Here is a 16,152-nt window from a genome sequence, read left to right on the forward strand (position 1 = left end):
GCCCGCGGAGGGCGGGCACGGGTCAGCCGCCGGAGGCGGCGGAAGTGAGCCCTGCGCGGCGGGGAGAACCCACCGGGCTCGGCTGGCGGCGGAGACTGAGGCCCGGCCCGCCGCACACGCCGGCCGCCTCCCCTTCCGGGTTCCAGTTTCCCGCCTGCGCAGAGGCCGCCCCCGCGGGGTCGACCAATCAGAGGCCGTCTCACCGGCCGACCAACCAGAGGCGCGTCCTCTCCCGGGCCTTGGCCCCTCCGAGCGCCTGCGTCGCGCGCGCGTCCGAATCTCCCGCCAAAGCCCCCCCCCCCCCGCCCGCCCGCCGAGCCGCGGCAGCGCCGGCCGTCCCCATGCTAGGAGCGGGGGGCAGCCTTTCCTCGGGCCTCTCGTCCTTCGGCCACACGGCGCCGCTCCGCCGCCGCCCAGAAGGCAGTGCCGGGGCTGCGGCCTCGCGTCCCCCCGCCCAGGCCCGGGCCGCCTGCGAGGCGCGCGCTGCCGCCTGGGCCCCCCCCGCCGGCGTGGGCCGGATGGTCTCGCCCGCTGCGGCGCGCGCGGGAGCTCGGGGGGCGGGGCCGGACGCGCATAAAGGCGGTTGGGGGCGGGGCGCGCGCGCAGAGCCTGTCAGCGCCGGCGCGGGAGAGGACGCCGCTGCCGCCGCCGCCGCCGGTCCCGGACCCCCGCCCGAGGACCCCCCGCCCGCCGCCGCCGCCGCCGCCGCCGCCGCCGCGCTCGCCATGGCCTCCCGGCCGCGAAGCCCCTCTGGCTACGGGAGCCGCCGCGACGGCGACGCCAGGTGAGGCGGGCCGCGCGCCCCGGGACGTTCCGGGCGGGCCGGGGCGGGGGTCCGCGGGCGGGCGCCCCGGGGGCCGCGCGGCTCTCCTCACCGCTGACGCCGCCTGTCGTCGGCAGCCCGCCGCCCCCGACGAGATGGAGCCTCGGACGGAAGCGCAGAGCCGACGGGAGGCGCAGGAAGCCCGAGGACGCCGAGGGCCCCGCGAAGCTGGCGGGCGACGGCCGACCCGACAGGTGGGCCCGGGGCGCGGCGCGGCCTGCGGGGGCGCGGCGGGCTTGGGGCCCCACGTTCAGCTGGTTGTGATGGCGCCCGGGGGGGTCTGTATTCCGCTGGTTGGGGCGCCCGGGGAGGTCTGTATTCCGCTGGTTGGGGCGCCCGGGGAGGGGGGGTCTGTATTCCGCTGGTTGGGGCGCCCGGGGGGGGTCTGTATTCCGCTGGTTGGGGCGCCCGGGGGGGGGTCTGTATTCCGCTGGTTGGGGCGCCCGGGGGGGGGTCTGTATTCCGCTGGTTGGGGCGCCCGGGGGGGGGTCTGTATTCCGCTGGTTGGGGCGCCCGGGGGGGGGGTCTGTATTCCGCTGGTTGGGGCGCCCGGGGGGGTCTGTATTCCGCTGGTTGGGGCGCCCGGGGAGGTCTGTATTCCGCTGGTTGGGGCGCCCGGGGGGGTCTGTATTCCGCTGGTTGGGGCGCCCGGGGAGGGGGGGTCTGTATTCCGCTGGTTGGGGCGCCCGGGGGGGGGGTCTGTATTCCGCTGGTTGGGGCGCCCGGGGGGGGGTCTGTATTCCGCTGGTTGGGGCGCCCGGGGGGGTCTGTATTCCGCTGGTTGGGGCGCCCGGGGGGGTCTGTATTCCGCTGGTTGGGGCGCCCGGGGGGGGGGTCTGTATTCCGCTGGTTGGGGCGCCCGGGGGGGTCTGTATTCCGCTGGTTGGGGCGCCCGGGGGGGTCTGTATTCCGCTGGTTGGGGCGCCCGGGGGGGTCTGTATTCCGCTGGTTGGGGCGCCCGGGGGGGTCTGTATTCCGCTGGTTGGGGCGCCCGGGGAGGGGGGGTCTGTATTCCGCTGGTTGGGGCGCCCGGGGAGGGGGGGTCTGTATTCCGCTGGTTGGGGCGCCCGGGGGGGTCTGTATTCCGCTGGTTGGGGCGCCCGGGGAGGGGGGGTCTGTATTCCGCTGGTTGGGGCGCCCGGGGGGGTCTGTATTCCGCTGGTTGGGGCGCCCGGGGGGGGTCTGTATTCCGCTGGTTGGGGCGCCCGGGGAGGTCTGTATTCCGCTGGTTGGGGCGCCCGGGGGGGGGTCTGTATTCCGCTGGTTGGGGCGCCCGGGGGGGGGGGAGATCTGTATTCCGCTGGTTGGGGCGCCCGGGGAGGTCTGTATTCCGCTGGTTGGGGCGCCCGGGGGGGTCTGTATTCCGCTGGTTGGGGCGCCCGGGGGTGGGGGGAGATCTGTATTCCGCTGGTTGGGGCGCCCGGGGGGGTCTGTATTCCGCTGGTTGGGGCGCCCGGGGGGGGGGTCTGTATTCCGCTGGTTGGGGCGCCCGGGGGGGGGTCTGTATTCCGCTGGTTGGGGTGCCCGGGGAGGTCTGTATTCCGCTGGTTGGGGCGCCCGGGGGGGGGGAGATCTGTATTCCGCTGGTTGGGGCGCCCGGGGGGGGGTCTGTATTCCGCTGGTTGGGGCGCCCGGGGAAGGTCTGTATTCCGCTGGTTGGGGCGCCCGGGGGTCCCCGCCTGGCTGGTTGAGGAAGGGCGCTGTGGGTTGTCCCGGAGCTGGCTGAGGCGCCCGGGGGTCCCCTGCCCGACCAGTTAAGGAGCCTGGGCGCCCTGCCTGACTGGTTAAGGTGCCTCGGGGCTCCCCACCTGCTGGTTAAGGCACCGCGGGGTTACCACGAGCTGTTGGGTCTGCTGGGGGGGCCTTCGTTCGGGTTGGTTAAGGTGCTTCGGCAGTCTCTACCCGACAGGTTAAGGCGCCCAGGGGTCCCCACTTGGCTGGTAAAGGTGCCAGGGAGGGGTCCCCCGCCCGTCTGTTAAGGCACCCCGGGGTTACCACGCAGCTGGTTGAGGCACCTTGGCAGCCCTACGTGACTAGTTAAGGTGCCTCTGGGTGCCCGCCCTCCTGTTTATGGTACCTGTAGGTTGCCCCCTGACCGCTTGTGGTGTCTGCTCCGCATCAGTTGATTGATTAAGGGGGTGCTGTCTCACGACACTTGGTTAGTCATGGTGCCTGCAGGTCCCCGTGTCTGACTCGTTAAGGCACTTGCGCCTCAAACGCTTGACTAGTTAACGGTGCTCATATCTTTGAGCCCTTGACTCTTAAGGCAGCAGTGTGTCCCAGCGTGACTAAGGTAGCTGAAGGTCCCGCGAGCGCCTCTGGTGACAGGTGTCCGGCCTCAGTCTCTGTGAGTGAGTCTCACTGTGTTTCAGGGACGGTGTGGGAGGCTACCATGAACTTTTTCGGAGGTTTCAGCGCAGCTAGTTAGGTTGTGCCTCAGAGGAATCCGTTTAGAGAAGTGTCCTACCACAGTCAGAAAAGGTCTCGAGGCCAGAATGCAAATCAGGGTTTAGGTTCGATTCCTCTTTTCATCGTGGTTCTCTGGGTACTGGGAGAGGAGCCTTTCCTGTGGTATTGACGCCAGCGGCGTCTAGGTGGGTCGTGTGCTCCTGTGCCCTGACGGGGTGCGCCGCTAGTCAGGGTATTTCAGAGGGTCAAGGAGAGGCTGAAGAAAACCAGGGGACAGTGGTGAAGGCCAGTGTGTCCTTCAGAGGCCACAGTCAGGGAAGATCTCTGTCAGCGACCTTTGTGCGGACAGTGGGTGACTGGGATGTGGTCGCTCTAACGGTCTACGTGCCCTCAGCTGGGGGTGTGCGTGGCCCGTCTGAAGCCTGACAGCGGAGGGCAAGGGGCGGCGTTCAGGTGGAAGGGGAGGTGGGGAGGAATGTGTGGTGCACGTTAGACTTTTTAAGGCAGTTCCTGTACTTGTTGGCGGGTCGAGGGGGATTCAGAGAGGAGTCTGGGATGACTCAAGTGTTTCACTCTGAACACCTTTGTTCCTCGGGGAACCATTTGCTGAGATGGAGAGGGTGGGGGTAGAGCAGACCCGGCATGGGGAAGGAGGCAGTACTTGATGAGACCTGAGTGTGGGTGCGGAGACTGCCCACATTCTGCATGATGTGGCCTCTCTGCATATAGTTTTAAAGACCTGGGGCTAGAAGAGATACTTGGGAAGAGACGCTGAGTGTGGGAGAGCGCCTGGACAGTGCTTGAGCTGGATGTGAAGAGAAGTGATGAAACACCACGGAGATCGAGATCTGAGTGCCCCGGTGGTCTCCTGTTTAGCTGAGGAGAAAATGTTAAATCCTTATATTGCCTTAAAAGTCCTTTGTATCCCCACGGGTACCCCTCTAGCTCAGTAGTTAGCCACTTGGGCCTCCTTACTCATCTAACATGGCAGAAAGCCCTTGGCTCCTGCTCTTGGCTCTGTGATTGCTGCCTGTCTCCCCAGTCTGCTGTGGTGATGCGTGGGGGGTGCGTATAGGTGCCTGCAGTAGAGCCAGGTGCATTTCCATCACGGGATGTGGGAGGTGGTTCCCGTGCAGGCAGTTAGCTCATTGTACAAAGTGGGGTTTGTTTTCCATTCGAGCACTTTCCCTAAATGTACTCTTGTTCTGAGATAGGATAGGTTGGCGAATACAACTTGCTTAATCTAAAAAGTTGGCTTTAGTTGTACGAAAGGTATTTTCTATTATTCTACCAAAATATGTGATGTAGCGGAAGGTTGTTTGTAAGCTCCTTTTAAGAGTTCAGCAGTCTCATGGCCCAGACCTTAGCCTTTTGGTCCACGAGTGAGGACATGGAGGTCCAGCTCTGGATAACCTTCCGTTTGGTTCCTCTCTGTATCTGGGATACAGTTACTGAGTCATATTAACTTTTGGTTCATTAAGTTGACTTCAGACCCTGCTAATTGTTTTTAGATTCTGGAACTTTAGTTTTAGAAATCTAATTTTAGTTTTTCTGGGTGAGGTAGCTATAAGAGAAGAAATGGTAATTGCATGCCGCGATCATTTGTTATTGCAGTTGCATTTTCAGAGCGTGCCATGTGGTTTGCAGCTAGGGTGCATCCGGTCACCTAGAGTGGCAACTGAAGTTGTGTCTAGCTTTGATGCATCAGTGGTGACCAGTAGAAAATTGAGGAGGAAAAATGAAAGTGTCCATTTATATCTAATCTACAAATAATAGGTACCAACAATTCTGACTGCGAGAATTCTTGGTATTAAGCTTTTTTCAAATTGCCTGCTCTTTTTTTTTTTTTAAGATTTTATTTATTTGAGGGCGCCTGGGTGGCTCCGTTGGTTAAGCGACTGCCTTCGGCTCAGGTCATGATCCTGGAGTCCCAGGATCGAGTCCCGCATCGGGCTCCCTGCTCGGCAGGGAGTCTGCTTCTCCCTCTGACCCTGTCCCCTCTGATGTGCTCTCTCTCTCTCATTCTCTCTCAAATAAATAAATAAAATCTTTAAAAAAAAAAGATTTTATTTATTTGAGAGAGAGAGCGAGAACATGAGCAGAGGGGAGAGGCAGAGGGAGAAGCAAGCTCCCCGAGGAGCAAGGAGCCCGATGTAGGACTTGATCCCAGGACCCTGGGATCATGACCTGAGCCAAAGGCAGACGCTTCACCAACTGAGCCACCCAGGTGTCCCTTGACGAAAGGTCTCCTTGATCTCTGGATTGAACTGAGCTCCTAGTTTACGCTTAGCCCAACTCTAAGGGGTGCTGTTACCAGTACACTGAGTCCTAATGTAGCAGGGACTCCCACGTATATTCCTATCTCCCTGTTTTAATTAGGTGATATATTCTGAATAGTTAATTAGGTGCATTTAAAAGTGAACAGTAGGCACCATTTATTAAGTACCTTTTATGTGCTGGTCACTTTGCTTAGTATGAAGTGCTATTTAATTCTTTTTTAAAATACTGAAAAATAGTCTCTCATTTTGTAAATAAAAGACCAAGTTGTATTAGGCACCATTGTCTGTGCTGAAAATGGCTTGTTGACTTGGCCTTCCCCCCAGTGGACTGTTCTCATGATTCAGCCAACACTGGCACATGGTGGGTACTTACAAGCTCAACAGATGAAGCCCAGAGAGGCTTGAAGTGAATTGCCCAAACTCAGTGAGCTAGTGAGCGACGGAGCGTAGACTGTCTTGGAGCCCATTCCCTTGGCACTCTGCAAGCAACATCTGAGCATAGCCTGGTGTGCTGCTTGGAAGGACACTGAACGTAGGTGCCGTGGTTCAAATGCACGTTTTTGTTGTATTGCAGTTTTACCACTCCTGAAGGCCCGAAGCCCCATTCTAGATGTTCAGACTGGGCAAGTGCAGTTGAAGAGGATGAAATGAGGACCAGAGTTAACAAAGAAATTGCAAGGTATACAACCCAGACCGTTGTGAAGCGTTACCCTTGGTGTTTCTTATCATATGTTAGCTTTGAGGTATGTGTTAGAAGGATGACTCTTCAGAGTCTGGTCCCCATCCCAGCAGCATTAGCAGGGTCTGAGCACTTGTTAGAAATGCCCATTCTCAGGCCCCACCCCAGGCCTCCTGAATGGGAAACTCAGGGTGGGGTCCAGCCATGCCTTAAAGAAGCCAGCCATATGAGCCTGCTCACTGAAGGTTCAGGACTACTGTCTTAGTGGCCATCCATCCACCATGGCAGTAGGTGGGAAGATGGTACTACCATGATGTGCTCTAACCTACCACATTGGGTTCTGCCACCCCAGCAAACTGTGTGGCTCTCTCTTTAGATAGGGAGCGCACTCTTGTCTGACACCTGGTTCAGGTAACAGCTCGGGAGTGGGAGAGCACAGGGAGGGGTCCCCAACGTGGGGCCTGTTAACCCCTTGCAGCTGTACCCAAAATTGTTGTGTATATCCAAGTTCTCCCAAACTCTAAGCCACTGCCTCGACTCATTACGGTTCAGATGATGCATCCTTAAGCACTGCTTCTTTCTCTTGATTACATTCTCTCTGGTATTTTCGGGTTTTTCCTTCCCTTTGAAATATTCCATCCAACCCAGCTGATTGAGCTTTGAGTTAAAATGCCGTGGCTCATAATCAGTTGGAGTATGTTGAACTGAGTCCATTGGTTCTTAATTCTTAGGAGAAAATGTGTCCTCTCAGCAGGGAAGCAGGGCCAGATTGCCTGTTTCACCTCTGCAGTGGTTGATGGTATTTATAGCTGCCTCCTTAGGAAAGGCACAGGCACACGTGGGGGTTAGTTAGGACCACTCAAAGGACTGCTTTAATTTCTTTGAGGCATCAAAATGTGTGTGGGTGGACCGTGTGCCTGGTTAGAAAAGTGAACTGGAAGTTCACAGACGTGGGCTCCTCCAGTGTTTTGAATTCGTTGTTTTATTCATATAGATGTCAGTTTTCCCAACTGTAGAGCTACGATGTTTGATTTGGTCTGTGTAGTTTCTGTGTTCCGCTCCCAAGGCTTATAACAGCTCTTCTCACATACTTATGTGTCCTGACCCTTGCCAGGGACTATCTGCAGATCTTATGCCATGTATGGAGACCCCTCTCTATCTTGATCCTCCTTTGATGGACCCCGCTTTATTCCTCCGTTGTCTCACAGGCCTGTCTCCGAAAAGTGTTCTTTGCAAAACAGGCCTGCTCTATTTTGGGCCGTTCTGCCGATCACACCCTTCCTGATGGAAAGCTGCTGCTTTAGTAAGACCCAGGTGGTTTGACCTGCTGCTGATGGTAGTCTGCCTTTGTACCAGAATTTAGTTCACACGACTTCAAGGAGGATAATACACACTACACAACAGCTGTCTGAAAATTGGAAAATGGGTTTTAGTCATACTAGAAGCCAGTCTTTTTCAACTGGAGTCCCTGAGAGAATGAAGCCCTACAGAAAGGGATATTGAGGGCCTGCTTTCTCAGTTCGCACAGGCTGGTATAGAATCGGTGCTTTTCTAGATACACAGGAAACAAACTCATTTGTTATTTCCTGGTGTCCAAACTCCTCGGTGCCTCAGCAGACTTGGGGCCTGGCACTTTTGGAAGGAGACATGGTAATATACTACATGTTTTAGACACATGAACTTCTAGCTTGAGATGGTTCATGGTTTCAGTGTTAGATCAAGCTACACTCCTTTGGCTGACGTACCTTGGCAAAGCGGGTTTTGGTAGTTGCTGTGATAGAAATCAATGAGGAACAAGACTGGGGGGTGGTGGTCAGTCTCTTTCCAAGATTGGAGAAAGCGAGCACAACCCAGTAGGCACACGTGTAAGTAATTGTGGTATTAGAAATAAAAACTGTTTATCTCAACTTCACATTTTTTTTTCTTCTTCCCCGAAAGTGGATCTCACTACTTAACCTGAAGCTGTTAGGGGCTTTTTGTTTGGCTTAGAGAATCTCCATTACATATGGTGGTACCCAGGGTCATTGATGTGGCTGTTTGCTCACAGGGCCTGGCTGCTCTAAGCACTTTGTACGAGCTTGGCCTATAACACCTCCTTATGAGAGAAGGTGACCGAGGGAGATTGAAAATAAACAGAACCACTGTGCTGTTACCCTGATTCACTCACCAGACCACACTGCTCAGGGAGAAGGCCTGACCTCTGGGGGCTGTCTTAAAAGCATTGTGTTCAGTTAATTCGTATACCTTTCTAAAACAGCAATGTTTATTTTGCTCTCAGATATAGAAGAAAACTCCTCATAAATGACTTTGGGAGAGAGAGAAAATCCTCATCAGGAAGGTAAGTGACACGTAAATGTTTCTTCTCTAATTTGATAGGCCTGTCACCTGCTAGTGGGAAGAATTGTGCATGGGATGCTGGTTTCTCGGCTGCTTGCGCTGCTTAGTCCTTTCCTCCCTTTTATGTACTACATTCCCGTGGAGACAGTTCTGGACTGTTCTGGGATTAACATGGTTTGGAATCCAGAGGACAGATGTTCTTTCATCATTGTGTTTCACCATTTTCTTACGTAGTGGTCTTAACCTTAAGGCACATTCTGTCCATCTCATCTTCAGTTCTGACTCCAAGGAGGCGGGGTCCACGGTGCCAGCTGACTTAGAGACAGATGAGAGCGTCCTGATGAGAAGGCAGAAGCAGATCAACTACGGGAAGAACACCATCGCCTACGACCGCTATATTAAAGAAGTGCCTAGGTAGTCTTCTCACTGGCGCGTCCTCAGGGAGCTGTGGGGCACTGCAGTCTAGCTTGTAGTCTGCTTTCATGGTGCATCTGACTCTCGGCCTACTTCACGCTCTCTGAGGACCATTGAACCATTTTGAGGCACTTATGTGAATGACGAGGATGGGTGACTGAAAACCCAGGGACACGACCATAGGAAACTTAACATGTTAGAGTCCAGGGTGTTAGTTAACACTTCAGGTCCCAGGGCTCTTGTGGTCCCAGAAATATAAAGCTATTAACGTGCGTGATGGGGGAAGAGTAAAGTTCAGGTGACAGGTTGTAAAGATGGTTTTGGAGAAAAACATGAACCTTGCCCCCTCTTGTCCCAGCAGCATGCTCTTCCTAGCCTGCTCCTCACAGGGTTGCACAGAAAGCTTAGAGAGGGCACGCATTTCTCGGTAGGACTGGGGTTCAGATGTGCGTTTCTGGAGCAAGATAGTAAAGGGGTAGTAGTTAAAGGGGTAGTGGTTTTTCATATATTACTTTTGCTCATTTTGTAGAGTCTCAGTTGACCTATGATTTTTTTGATAACTCTAATCTCAGAGTTTGGTTAATCTTCAAGCTGATGTATAGATGCGGATGGTATGTACTAGGACAACCTCCCTCTTTCCTGTAGACACCTTCGACAACCCGGCATCCATCCCAAGACCCCCAACAAATTCAAGAAGTATAGTCGACGATCGTGGGACCAGCAGATCAAGCTCTGGAAGGTGGCTCTGCATTTTTGGGATCCTCCAGCTGAAGAAGGATGTGATTTGCAAGAAATGTATGTCTTCATTGCATTCTTGTCCTGTTTCTGCAATTTGTGCAGTGACTGAAATCACTTGATCACTTATGTGCAGGTTATCATGGTATTAAGTCCCCCTGGAAGTTCTGAGAGAGTGGAGTAGCCTGCAGCCACGGCTTCATGTCCGTTTTCCCTTTGCACAAGTGCATAAAGTCGGACAGGTGGACTCTGGGAGGCTGGTGGAGGGAGGAATCTGCTTCCTGAATTTAATTCACTTTGTAGCTAGAGAAAATGGAGCTCAGTAAATCTAGTAATATGCGGGCTATTGTTTATTCTTAAATTTTAAAATAAACATTCTAAAAGGTATTTGAGTAACATGTTGGACTATGAAAATGCCTGTCTTCCTTTTATCTTTTCCCTGTTTTTAAATTTTTTTTTTTTAAGATTTATTTGAGAGGGGGGAGAGAGAGAGCATGCGCAGGGAGGAGGGGCAGAGGGAGAAACAGATTCCCTGCTGAGCATCAGGACCTGAGCCGAAGGCAGTCCCTCCATGGACTGAGCCACCCAAGCACCCCTCCCTGTTGGTTTTTAAACTCAAGCCTAGTTGGAAAGGCCTCAGGCCTGAATTTTTGCCCTAGGGTTAGGACGCCCGTTGAACAGGGAGGTGGAAAGGACTGTCTTGCACTCACCCCCTCTTTGGGCACCTCTTCTCAGCTCCTTCTTGACCTGGGTCTCTGCCTTCCTCAGACACAGATTATTCATTCAGCAAATACTTGAGTTTCTGCTTTGTGCTGGGGAAATTTATTAGAAACTGTCACGTTTGAAATGATTTTTAACATGGCTTTATAGATTTGGCCTCACAGATGTCATAATGTCATACTGATTTTTTTTCCCACTGTGACACTATTGTCCCTTCTTTAGGAGTAGAAAATTGAAAAATTAGTGATTGCAGTGTTCATCAGCCCCCCTAACTGGGCCTATATTGAAGCTTCTACTTAGAAGGGTGCTTGTGGGTGTGTAAACAGTCGCACCACCGTTGAGAATGGGCAGGTGGTGGTGTGCTCTGAGCTACGTGGATGTTTCTCCTTGCCATCACTGTGGCTAGTTACCTGTGTGGGGCGGGGAGCTGGGCGGGGGGGGCGGGGCTTCACTGGAAACTGTCCCAAATGCTTCAGGAGCAGGGGAGACACTTGTCAGTCTGTCTGCTGCATGGGGCAGCGTGCTACAGCGTGCTCATATTTAGTGAACAGGCTCGGAGCACCTCCCTGCTTTAAGTGGTGGCTGATGCACACGTTTGCTTTCACCTGGCAGACATCCTGTGGACCTCGGGGAGATGGAGACTGAGTCTGCAGAAAGCAGCTCCGAGTCCCAGACAAGCTCTCAGGATAACTTCGTAAGTGCCTTTTCTTGGTTCCGTCTCACCATGGGTGTCGGGTTAGTTGCTGACGGCGTCTGCCCCTTGATGAGCTGACACTGAAGCCAAAGTTTGGTTTTGGTGCTTATGAAGAAGGAGTTCCTTTATACTTTCTCTGATGTCATTGGAATGTTGACTTGATGGTGTTCCTAGGGAGTGGCCTTAATTGAGGTTTTTGGTTCAATCCACCTAGTAGGTTCTACCATTTTCATTTTAAAAGCGAAAGATCTTAGGAAAAAAAAGTGAAATCATTTTTCCTCTGATTCCAGTGTCTGTGTAGGCCTCGTCCCTCGTGTTAATTTTAGGCTGTATACAGTTTTTGGGGGTGATTTGCTAGTACAAGATCATTTGCTAATTACTACTGTATAAAGGTATGCTTTGGGCCTAAGGGTTTCCCCCACATTTGCCGATTTTTAAAAATTACATGGTTTTTGAGGGAAAAAAAACTAAAGATTAAAAACAAGATATAAAATTAGCTCATCTAATCCTGTAGTTGTTGGTTGGGTGCACGTTCCTTCAGACTTCTCTGCATGTGTACAAGCAAATATACATGAGCAGTTTATAATAAAAGCCCTTTATTACTTTTAGAAAGGAGACCACCTTGATATTTGTGTATGGAAATACTTAATACATATTAAATGAAAAAAAAAACAGATTGAAACTAGAAAAAAGCAAATGTTCGTTGTGAAGTACTTATGTTTTATATGGGATCATCCTGTACTGTGTTTGGACAGTTGAGAAGCCAATAAAATAAAGGTGCCTAGTTGCCTTTTTTTTTCTCTCTCTCTCTTTTTTTTTTTTTGCCTTCCATCCATGCCCCCCACCGTGGCAAGCCTGGCATGTGTCCTTCTAGTCTTGTGGCCCATCTGCGTCCCTCACACTCTTTGTGACCGACATGTGACTGCGAGGTTAGGAGTAATACAAATGTCTAGCAGTAGAGGAATTGCAAAGTTATGTCACAAGGAATAGAGCTATTATAGGTTGTTTTTGAAGACTGATGACTTGGGAAAGTTGTAGAGATAAATAAAAGGATATTTAATGATGGAATGATCCCAGTTTTGTGGCTGTTGATGTGTATGTAGGACTAAAAGGAACCCATGAACAGCTCAACTGGTGGCATCCGTAGTTCGGATCAAAAGTAACCCTTGTCCCAGCTCAAGAAACAGATTCTGAACATACCACCTGCAGAATCAGAAGTTAGAGGGAGATGCTCAGCCCCAGGGGGCAAGGGGAGGGGAGCCAGACCATGAAGATTAGAGGCAGGGGTCCTGGGGGGAGTCCTGGGGGGTCCAAGAAGAGGTGGTTCAGAGATGGCTGGATGTGCTGAAGGGAAGAGAAGCCCGGGCCTAAGCACTTTATTTAATACTACAAACACCCAGGTAACTGTGTCCCTCAACCACCACACTAGATGCTGCACACGACCATTATGTCATTGTACTCCAGAAATGTCATCCTGACAGAATAACGCTCCTGGCTAATCAGCTGTCCATGTTCAGGCCTCCTGGCTGCCCTAAGAATGTTCTTTTTACAAGTCTTTTTTTTCTTTTTTGATCCACAGTTTAATCAAGGATTACTTGTCTAAATTGCCATTTCTTACATTTTCTTTTTTTTTTTTCTTAAAGATTTTATTTATTTGAGAGAGAATGAGAGACAGAGAGCACGAGAGGGAAGAGGGTCAGAGGGAGAAGCAGACTCCCTGATGAGCAGGGAGCCCGGTACGGGACTCGATCCCGGGACTCCAGGATCATGACCTGAGCCGAAGGCAGTGGCTTAACCAACTGAGCCACCCAGGCGCCCCATTTCTTACGTTTTCTTAAAATAGTCTTCTTGTTTTTTTCCTCCTACGACCGGTGACTTTTTGGGAAGATTTCAGGCTAGTTTTTGTAATGCAGAGTTCCTCATTTGGGAGTTCTCCTACTGTTTCTTTAAGAACTAGATTCAGATTGAACAGGCAAGAATGTGACCATGGTGGGGGGTGTATGTCCCTTTGTCCCATTATTGGGGATGTTAAATTTATAATATGATTCAAGTGGTATCAACCAGATTTCTTCATTATAAAAGTAACTTTTTTTCTTAAAGATTTTATTTATTTACTTGAGAGAGCGCACAAGCGGGGGGAGTTGAGTTACAGAGGGAGGGGGAGAAGCAGGCTTCCTGCTGAGCAAGGAGCCCGATGTGGGACCTGATCCCAGGACTCTGGGATCATGACCTGAGCCGAAGGCAGACGCTTAATTGACTGAGCCACCCAGGCGCCCCTAAAAATAACTTGTTTAACGTTCATTTAAAACTTTGGTTTTAGTTGGTATAAACATTGAGCTTCACACTGGGTTTAAACGCCCTAAATCATAAACTTTTAACATTTGATTGTGTGACCTTGTAATTAAGTTTTTTTAATGAAAAAGCAAAACCTGTTTAGTAAGGCAATTCAGAAATACACTAAATTAAACACTGGTATCTCCTGCCCTGAGAGCCACTATTTAGTTTTGTCCAGTCTTTCAGTTGTTTTGTGCTTATAGATGTACATGGGTGTACACATCTGAGCTTTTTGTTCTGTATACCACATACGAGTCCTTTGGTAGCGTAGTTACTGGGAATTATAAGTGAGTGCATAGACCTTGACATACGCTCTGTCGCTTGATGCCCAAAAGTTGTGCAGTGCAGGATGGGCTCAGGAGGGGGCTGTCCTCTGCCTCAGTGCTAGAGAAGCTAAGCTAGATCCTCCTTGGCTGGTGAGCACGTGCTCAGTAGGTTTGGTGGGATTCTGCTTCACAAGTCACGGGGAGCGGGTGGTGGTGCATCCAGTTCACGATGCAGCCCCCGTAGGGTCAAAGGGCTGGGGCTCAGATGCCATAAAGGGTCTGTTAGTTTCTAATGGATTGGTTGGTGGGTAGGGATTTGACATACCCACGTAGAGGAAAGATCGATGCTATCCGTGAATTTTAATTAGGTAATGGTTTTGAATTCTCTCAGGAGCATTCTGGCACACATAGACCTTTGCTGGTAATGCTCCATCTTAGTCCTGTGGTGCTGTGGGCAAAGGAGGCGGTGGTCGCCCCCTGGTAGGGGTGTGGTGCGCAGCCTTGTGCTTCGTGTCACGAGCAGCAAGTCCCCTGTGTCTTGGGAGCTAGCCCTGACTGTGCTCCTGTCTTCTAGGACGTGTACTCTGGCACACCCACTAAAGTCAGGCACGTGGACTGCCGAGTGGAGGACGAGTTTGATTTGGAAGCTTGTTTAACTGAGCCCTTGAAAGATTTCTCAGCCATGAGCTAACTGATGCCACCTGGAGGCCACTGGGAGCGAGAGTTGCCTCCACCTGGCAGGTTGGGGGCCGGCCGAGCATGTGTCCTGTGTTGGTAACCGGATGGTTTCTGTTCCTAGTTCATTATCGCGTTATCTCATGGTGAATTGATATTCTTGCCTTATTATCTTAAGAAACATTAATTTTATGTATAGTGAATGTATTTTGCATGTTTTAAATTGTATATGGAACTAAATCCAAGGAAAATTGAACTTGACACAGTCTTGAAAACTTAATTGCTTAATCTCTACCATCTTCCAAGTTAACTTGACAAGCATATTTTAACTGGTTTTCCACCAGTATGTTAGACGTTAAGTTGTTACTTGTCAGATGGCTGGTTTGGGGTTAGTCGCACATTCATGGGGCCAGTCACGCATCAGCTTTCTTTACTGGTATCTGAGTATTCTCATAATTGGATAACTTTAGTATCTTTACGGGAACTTAATTTTGGGCCTTTTTGTCAGTACGTCAAGGTGTGTTTTTTTCCCTCCTACAGAGAGAGCACTGAATAGTCGAAGGTAGTAAATTGAGCTGTTAAGGGATTTTATGTAAGTTATACAGTCTTAATTTGGTACTTGTAAATAGCGCTAGGTAGGCCTTCTACCTGTAATACTCCAAGAGTTAAGGCAGCAGAGGGGTTTAGAAAGAACATTTTTTACAGTCATTTAATTTACCATGTAAAGTTGCTGTAAATGATAACGTGTACAGATTTTCTGTTCAAATATTCAGTTGTAAACTTCTTGTTAAGATTGTTATGTTTCTATTGCTTTTGTATGGAATGATATTACAAAAATAAAAAGAACCTTCTTACCTGATTTATTACGTTGCCAAATAGGCTACCTGCTGAGATAATTCCTGCGTTTGAAGGACCTAAGTATCTGTCCTTACCGAGTGGCACTGGGAGGACAGCACACGGTGGTGAAGGAAGCATGGCCCTGGCTCATTGAGCTCTGCCCAGTGAGGAGGACCTTATTTCATAGGTTTGGAGCTCTGATGGAGGATCTTGGTTGGGCCAGAGTCACATCCGGATGTCCTGTGACTGCAGAGCCTGGCCACATTTGGCGTGTGCCCGGCAGACTTAACGGGGTTTGATGCTCATTCAGCAGCTGGGGAGAGTGACAGGGCCTTTCCGTGTTTCCTGAGACAGACCAGGGCTGTGCAGTCTGCCTTGGAGCAGAGTGAGCATCGGACCTGGGTTTCGAGGGGCAGCCCTGACCACCTTGTGTCTTCTGTAGTTATGCACTTGACCCCTGGAAACTTGGCCTACAGACATGGCCACTAGGCCACGGCCACGTGCCCTAAGAATGGTCCCTCAGACATGATGCTGACGTTATCTCAAGCAAAGGATGGGTTTTGTCAGCTTTGTTCAAGGTCTTTCAAAAGGAGCCCTTCCTGGGGCGCCTGGGTGGCTCAGTCGTTAAGCGTCTGCCTTCGGCTCAGGTCATGGTCCCAGGGTCCCGGGATCGAGCCCCGCATCGGGCTCCCTGCTCCGCGGGAGGCCTGCTTCTCCCTCTCCCCTCCCCCTGCTAGTGTTCCTGCTCTTGCTGTCTCTCTCTGTCAAATAAATAAAAATCCTAAAAAAACAAAAGGGGGGGGCCTTCCTTGTTCACTTTGTTGAGCCCATACTGTGTCAGGCACAGTTCTATTGGTATTGGAGACCTGCAGGAGACAGGGTGCTCCAAAATCTGCACTCACACTCTACTGGGGAAAGAAGACTGTAAGTACAGTGTCAGGTTAAGGGGT

General features: G+C 51.7%; 1 protein-coding gene across 2 annotated transcripts; it reads left to right on the forward strand.

Moving 5' to 3' along the window:
• The first annotated feature begins 677 nt into the window (after window positions 1–677).
• Window positions 678–15,224, forward strand: SLBP (stem-loop histone mRNA binding protein). 2 transcript variants are annotated; one of them, XM_028089778.2, is made up of 8 exons: window positions 678–784; window positions 901–1,017; window positions 6,086–6,190; window positions 8,469–8,528; window positions 8,804–8,941; window positions 9,587–9,736; window positions 11,009–11,090; window positions 14,265–15,224. In XM_028089778.2, exons 1-8 carry the CDS (start codon window positions 726–728, stop codon window positions 14,379–14,381), a joined length of 828 nt encoding a protein of 275 aa, XP_027945579.1. In that variant the 5' UTR covers window positions 678–725; the 3' UTR covers window positions 14,382–15,224. The 2 variants fall into 2 exon arrangements, with proteins under 2 accessions (XP_027945579.1, XP_027945585.1); XM_028089784.2 differs by lacking the exon at window positions 6,086–6,190.
• Window positions 15,225–16,152: the final 928 nt, after the last annotated feature.

This window comes from Eumetopias jubatus, unplaced genomic scaffold (assembly GCF_037043125.1).
Source record: "Eumetopias jubatus isolate StellerSeaLion01/CBP00866 unplaced genomic scaffold, mEumJub1_p1.0 scaffold_2, whole genome shotgun sequence".
Classification (NCBI taxonomy): Eukaryota; Metazoa; Chordata; class Mammalia; order Carnivora; family Otariidae; genus Eumetopias; species Eumetopias jubatus.

Bases quoted from the DNA above. Each gene is read 5' to 3' on its own strand.
- SLBP (XM_028089778.2), top strand. From the start codon at position 726: ATGGCCTCCCGGCCGCGAAGCCCCTCTGGCTACGGGAGCCGCCGCGAC. The intron at 6,191-8,468 runs GTATACAACCCA...TTTTGCTCTCAG, and splicing joins GTTAACAAAGAAATTGCAAG to ATATAGAAGAAAACTCCTCA. The intron at 8,942-9,586 runs GTAGTCTTCTCA...TCTTTCCTGTAG, and splicing joins TATATTAAAGAAGTGCCTAG to ACACCTTCGACAACCCGGCA.